Source organism: Penaeus monodon, chromosome 3 (assembly GCF_015228065.2).
Source record: "Penaeus monodon isolate SGIC_2016 chromosome 3, NSTDA_Pmon_1, whole genome shotgun sequence".
NCBI classification, from domain to species: Eukaryota; Metazoa; Arthropoda; class Malacostraca; order Decapoda; family Penaeidae; genus Penaeus; species Penaeus monodon.
Window position 1 is genome coordinate 30,872,095 of NC_051388.1, and position 7,500 is coordinate 30,879,594.

The 7,500-nt window shown below is 41.6% G+C and overlaps 1 protein-coding gene across 1 annotated transcript in view; it reads right to left on the bottom strand.

Moving 5' to 3' along the window:
• LOC119594155 (hematopoietic prostaglandin D synthase-like) overlaps positions 1-7,500 on the bottom strand; it is a 13,928-nt gene that overhangs the window by 3,684 nt on the left and 2,744 nt on the right. The window contains exon 2 of the mRNA XM_037943229.1: positions 2,766-2,905. Coding sequence (XP_037799157.1) covers positions 2,766-2,901 — 136 coding nt within the window. The 5' untranslated portion in view covers positions 2,902-2,905. The remainder of the gene's footprint in view (positions 1-2,765; positions 2,906-7,500) is intronic.

The following is a 7,500-nucleotide window of genomic DNA, read 5'->3' on the forward strand; positions in this document are numbered from 1 at the left end:
CAGCACTATGAACTCAAATTCGTCAGTTGGTGGACGAATGGACATTATAGTGTTGAATGGGATTGTGTAGTTGATATAAATACCAACGCCACCACCTTTTCTGCCCTTACGAATTTTGTTGTAAGAGTGAGAGGTTTTGTATATCGTCTTTGAACCTTGTTTCTGTGATGTCTGCAATGTCGACAGTATTTTGTTTCATTATGACGTCGAGTTCGTCCACTTTGTTAGCGAGGGAGCTAGCATTTACGGGATAAATGTTAGGAAGAGTTCTGCAGGGTCTTGCGTTAGCTGGCGCTATTGCTGACGAGTCATTTTGGTCAAACATCCCACTCAGATTGCGTGATTTTCTACTTCTTTCTATTCAAAAAGACGCTCGCGGGGCTGTGGAGGGAATCTGACTTCAACACTCGTCAGTTACAAAGTGTCTTGGCTTTAAGTGGAACAGTGAAGCTGGAATAGTCTGACTCATTTTCGCTTTGAATGCATGTGCAGCGTCCACCTCAGGGAAGTCAACGAGCAGCTTCTTATGTAGTTGCTACCTGTGGGGTTTGACATAAGATTGCTGTCCTCTTTTTTCTTTTTTCTTTTTTCTACGAGAGCAAACCCATCCTCCTACACATTATTTGAGTTAGACGTTTCTTATCTTACAACGTTTTGACTGTAGTTATTATTTATCACAATAGGCTGGTCCTTTGCATCACTCTACTCGCGGTTCGGTGCGCTTTGTGGAGGGGGACTGTGGCTTCTTGCTTGTCGTTTTCCCTGCTGTTATTTCGCGTATTTCTTCTCTTTCTGTTTCTAGTGTGATTGGTGTGAGCGTTACATTGTCTTTTTGTTGTTCATCTTCTCTGCTAATGAATAGGGGAGTTTTGAGGGCTTATGTTGACGGAGGAGGAAAGCGCTACTCACTTGCAGTTATGTGTGTGTGTGTGTGTGTGTGTGTGTGTGTGTGTGTGTGTGTGTGTGTGTGTGTGTGTGTGTGTGTGTGTGTGTGTGTGCGTGTGTGCATATGCAACCACCAAGGCATATTCTTGCTGGCCACTGCAGCAAGATTCTTGGCCGGATTCTGCTGGACCGCCTGACTGCTCACCTTGACCTAGGGCTTCTACCAGGAAGCCAGTGTGGACTCCAGAAGGAGCGCGGCGCCGTCGACATGGTGTTTGCTGCACGGCAGCTGCAAGAAAACCGCCCACCAGCGTCGACTTATAAAGGCCCTTGATGCTGTCAGTAGGGAAGGTCTTTGGAAGATCACGCCAAGTACTGATGCCCAAGGAAGTTCATAGCCAGGGTGCAGCAGTTCCACGACGATATGCAGGAAACAGTCCAAGGCAATGGAGAGGCGTCTCAGCCATTCCCAGTTTCCAACAGCATCAAACAGGGCTCTGTTCTGGAAGTGACACTGTTCAGGCTCATGGTCTCTATGATCCTGACTGGCGCCTTCGGAGATGGAGATGTTGGAACTGGCATCAAGTATCGGACAGATGGTATACTTCAGGAGGCTCCAAGCGAAAACCAAGGTTTCGACAGACACCATCTCGGACTGCCTATTTGGTGATGACTGTGCCCTCATTGTTGGCACAGAAGTCGATATGCAACGCAGCATTGACAAGTCCTCCAGTGCCATCACAAACTTCGGTCTCATCATCAGCACCAAGAAGACTGAGGTCCTACATTACCCAGCCAGCTGAGCCCAACATCACTGTTAATGGACCGAGACTGAACATTGCGTCCACGTTTATCTACTTTGGTAGCACACTGTCACAAAATGCCATAATAGATGACAGAATATACGTCCGTATTGCAAGAGCCAGCTCAACCTTCGGAAGCCAATGTTTGGAGCCGAAGAGGCATCACCACCCAGAATAAGCTGAAAGTGTACAGGGCAGTTGGGCTCCCCATGTAGACCAACACCAAGCTGAACCACTTTCACACCACAAGGTTCAAGTAGTAGTAGTAGTAGTAGTAGTAGTAGTAGTAGTAGTAGTATAAGAATAATAGTAATAATAATAATAATAATAATAATAATAATAATAATAATAATAATAATAATAATAATAACCCAATCAGGTCTCCCCAGCATCTTCACCATCTTGATGCAGACCTAGAACACTTGGTACGCATGTCAGACGAGCAGATGCCAAAGAGACTTTTGTGGCGAAAGGCCAGCCATGCCACGAAGTTCAAAGGAAACACTTCAAAGATCTTCTCACTGAAAGCGTTCAAGTGACATCAAATCATGTCGCTTGACGGTCCTCCATCCACAAAGGTTCACTGATAACTGGTGTGTGTGTGTGTGTGTGTGTGTGTGTGTGTGTGTGTGTGTGTGTGTGTGTGTGTGGTATGTGTGTATGTGTGTATGTGTGTATGTGTGTATGTGTGTGTGTGTGTGTATGTGTGTATGTGTGTGTGTGTGTGTGTGTGTGTGTGTGTGTGTGTGTGTGTGTGTGTGTGTGTGCATTCTAGAAAGGTGAGCAACGTTTCGATTTCTAACTCTTGTCACTTGTTCGTGTAGTTTCATTTGCATGAAATTTCATCCTCTTTTTCTTTATCTATATTACCTTTTCAGTATGTGTAGACCTACATAAAAGAGAAACAAAATATGATGCTCATATGAATTGCATAGTCAGTGAAATTCCTTACGCACCGAATTCCTTAACAATCTTCAGCTACAGTAGGAAAAACTCTTTAGAACTCGGAATACATTTTTTCATGATAAATCTCTTCGGCGCATTTGCCTTTTGCTGTCTGTGGATTCGAAGGCTTACCGTGTTTTCGGGTGGGCCACTCCTTGAAGATGTCGAAGGTTTCCTCTGTGTAGTCGACTCCAATCACCTTGAGCACCCACCTGACAGGCTCGCCTCGGGCCCGCAGCGACATGTACTTCAGCAGGTACGCCATCATTCACCTTTATGATATAACAATAAGGACAAAAATGATACTGCTATAATGATAATAACAATGATAATTATAAAGATAATAATGGTACTAATACTATAGTCTGTTCACTTACATCTGATAGCGGGAGCCTAGAAATGTCTGGTCATTGATCAGTAGAATTTAAAGTTCACAGATAGTTGTGTATGTAATTTCCTCAACCTGTAAGTAACTAAATCAGTAAATCACAGGCATGCAGGTCTTTTCAATCAACAAAGGTTACTATGATCTCAAAATGCAATGGTGCCAATTGTATAAACTCCTTCTGTGAAAATTTGTTAACTGATGGTTTTCTTTATTCTACACAGAATTAGATTACATCATATGTATTCGACTTCGTTTTACATATTGCCGAGTAAATAAATTGCGTACGTGTCATTTCTACTGCTTCCATTTGGCACAAGTGCGTTACATGCTTGTTGGGCTCATGCTTTTCATTTCATCTCTATTTGGTTTCTATTTGGGCAATATATTTTTTTTAAATATACAACATCATGTAAGTATTATTCCAAAAATGTTATACAATCTCATATTACGTTTTGTTTAACAAAAACTTCAGTATAATTCCTTGGAAGCTTATTACTTGATTGTCTAAACGGTGATCATACTATAGAAATAAGTAAATAAAACAATGATGCCTCACGAATTTTTTTAAAGGTTATCCAGAAACGTTCATTCGATCATGGAATGCAAGCACACTCACACTCCGACAGCTGAAGACCCGGAGCTCACCTCAGACATTATTTACGTCCTGGTGGACAGAGTCATAGAACAGTTATGGAATACCATCAACAAATATCATGATAGTAGAAAGGTCAATATAGCAATAATGAATTAAATCAACAGAAAACATAGCTTTTCGAAAGGTATACTCGTACAGGTGACAAGGATGTGTCACGATCGACAATTACCAATATTTTATTCAGTTTCAGCATGGTATTTGCTTCCTCCCAACTTTATTTTGTTAATTTACTTTTATTTATAGCATAAACATCGATGTGTTCACGTTAACGCACCACAAACATTAAATAAAATGAACATGAGCGCAACGATGCTAGGTTATATGGTGAGACTTTGGTTTAACAAATATGTGGCAAAAGAATTTTTTGGCAATTGGTTTAAGAACATCTTTGGATACGCATACCCTCAAATGATCATCATAAGTGGCGGAGTTGGGTAATAAAACTTATATGAAATTATAGAACAATACAAACCAAGATACATTTCTTCTATGGCACTATGTGTACAAACCGAAAATATGGGAGGTACGGGAGAGATAAGAGTGAACATGGACACTTCATTTTCTAAGTCCCCTTCCATGTTTCCCTCGCGAGGACCAAAATAAATGTGACGCCTAACTCATTACTGCGATCTACCAAGTAGTCCTTGTATTGCTATTGTAAGAACGAATATTTTGTAATTATCAATATTTATGTTATTCTGTACAATAACCTTATGCGCATGCGCGTTTTGCCACCGGGAGATTTGACAAGCCAGCGGCGCCATTACGTCGAGAAACGCCGGTGAGAAATGTTTCATTTTCAATGCTGCGTCGATTCCGGGTCATTTTTAAAGCCATATTGTGGATATACAGGACAAATAGACATTATTCTCTATCACAACCTGATATTTGAACCCATCAAGTGGCCCAAATGCCGAAAAAAGTGATTAGAAACCAAGCAATTGTGACCATAGACGAAATCGAAGAAACGTTCGGTGTTTTGGTATATAAAGGTATGTGGTTTTACCCTGGGGTCCAGGGGGCGTAGCCCCCTGGCTAGGCGTATATATTACCACGGGGGTCCAGGGGGCGTAGCCCTCTGGCTAGGCATATATATTACCCTGGGGGTCCAGGGGACATAGCCCCCTGGCTAGGCGTATATATTACCACGGGGGTCCTGGCTAGGGAATATGTAGATCATAGAGTATAAATCCCACAGAATTAAGGTTAGGTTGGTTTATTGGTTAGGACGCAATGAATGATTACCACGGGGGATCTGGATTATGTGAAATCCCGTAGATTTATACCGAACGATGGGTTTGGTTCCCGTAAAGTTAAGTTAAGTAAGTTTATTTACCACCCTGGCTATCTGCTCAGGCGTGGGCAATCATGATTACAGTTTTACATATGTCTGACATTGTACAGTAGTCTGTAACTACTGTAGTTGTACAAGGTAAAATATAAATATAAATCATACATCATACAAAAATTATTACTTACATATGCTTTTGCCACTGTGTTTGAATAACACTGTTATTTGCATACGGGAGTTATCACATAGTAAATTTAGGGTATAGTACGAGTATATCTTCCAATGTATCAGATGAAATGAAATATTCACATAGTTCTTTATACCTCATGTTAGGTGGTCTGAAAGGCTGTCTCACATGACATTCCGAATATATTCTCAGCGTCGTTTGTTTTCTCGTTTACACAGTCTACTCTGATTCATCTGCAAGCTTCTTGCCCCGTGCAGTTCCAGTAATGCGTAACCTAAACGTATTCTGGCAATAACCACGTCCAATGTCTGTTTGACTTCGTGCCACCATAGGAAGGCTTGCCATCCCTATACTGATCGTAGTGCCTTATGGTAGCAGCTTCAGTCTTTGATGTTAATCAGATCTACTAGTTCTTCCTTATGAAACTTTCAATTATGGGCAAACCTACAACAGAGGCATCCCAGACTATGTTCACATATCCTTGCGCAGGGCTGTCTTTCGGCCAGGTGTGCTACCTGTGGTCGTGCTTCGTATGCCACGAGGATGTATCCATACAACTGAATTTTGAATTACGCTCTGTTTGCATAGGTTAGTTACGCTTAATGCAATCACATTTCTTCATCGCCCCTGCTTTGAAAAGAATTTAGCGTCCGAAGAGCACTTTGAAGTCACAGAAAACTACTCCATAGCCCTAGACCTTCGAATTTCCGTTGCAGAGGGTATACCTGCCCGCTCCGTTTTTGTGTAGTGCTGGCCAATTTTGTATTCTCATATTAAACTTGATGTTTGAGTAAGCCATTTTTGTATACAGCGCAAGCACACCAGCTTTGTATCCAGACATGTACGGATCCGGCGGCGTAACACTCATATGCATCATCACCCTAGATTCTCTGTTTTCCAGTTTAGCGTGGCTAGCCCGCAATTTGTTTCAACACACAGTGATGCCCCTGTTTTTTTGTGTAGACATGTAAGGGCAACGATCAATGTTGAATTTTTCCTAGTGGAATGGAGCGACCTTTGGTATTTTACTAATGGAACTGAGTTTTATATGTTCATTGAGATTTTGTGTATCAGAGGCGGCGCGTGTGTGTGATTTGTCACTGTTCCTCTACTTGCGTGATTTATGTTGCAGTTGTTTTTTGGAAATCTGAGAGATACGAGGGTTCCCTCATAGCTTTGACCCCAAATATGGTGGAATAAATATTTCTATCAGAAATGGATGGTACTTTAATTCGATCTCATTTTACTATCCTTGCTGTTCTCTGGCGCGAGATAATCCTCATAGCTTCATGTGTGGGGGGCCTACCTCCAAATACCTATTTTCTGATTCCTTACACTGCAACGAAGTGCAGTGCATGGTAGTCTACAACTGACCTTATAAAAGCCAGTAAACAGTCTAGCGAGCTTAACAGTGTGCATGTTCTCTTCCGACAAGAACTTTCAAAGGTTTCAATCTCTCCAGAGTCCTCTTCTTAGAGAGAGGACCGGTCTGCATCTTTACCATTCACCCCGAGATATGTTATACTTGTCGCATATGTCAAGCTCCTGGTCCCTATTGCGAAAATTGGTGGGGGATGATAACACTGGGTTTAGAGCCATTGTTTTCTCAGCGAAATACTACTCCACACTCATTTGCCTTTGCTGTGTTCTGTCGAGAATTATTTGCATCCTCACATTGTGTTATCTCTCTGACGGCATATGTCCTCAGCAAGAGATATAATGATTCACCATCCCCAGTGAATATCTGCAACCAGCTTGTGCATGAGAATTGAACAGCATAGGGCTGAGAACTCCTCCTGTGGCTCCCCAAGTTCCAAAAGACTGTGAATGGAACTTCTCACTCCCTGAACAGACCTTGCAGATCTGTTCGAGAGATACATTCTAATCCAGTTCAATATTTTACCCTGATCCAAAGCTTACTATTGTTTCTAGGAGAACTTCGCTGTTTGCAATGTCAAAAGCTGACTTAAGTCAAGAAACAGTGTGCTTCCCGGTTAGAGTGTGAAAGTACTCTGCAAAAGCAGGTTGTGTGCTACTTCCCGATAAGAAATCGTACAGTCTGTGAGATAATTTACCTTGTAACCTGTACCTGAGTCTGTTTTCAAAATTATCCTTTTTCTAAACTTTGCATACACATGAGGTTAATGAAAATTTTGGTTATTTTGTGTTTGTTTTAAATTTGTTTTCTTCCCAACCAGCGAAAACCAAAAAATTCCTTTGGTTCTTTTTCCAGTTGCTATCGGGGGGACTAAGGATTAATGGGGGGGATTTCCTTTTTCTCAGTTCATTTCCACCAACTAGAATGGGGGTTTTCAGCATTCTCAGAAAATTTTCCAAAATTTTAAA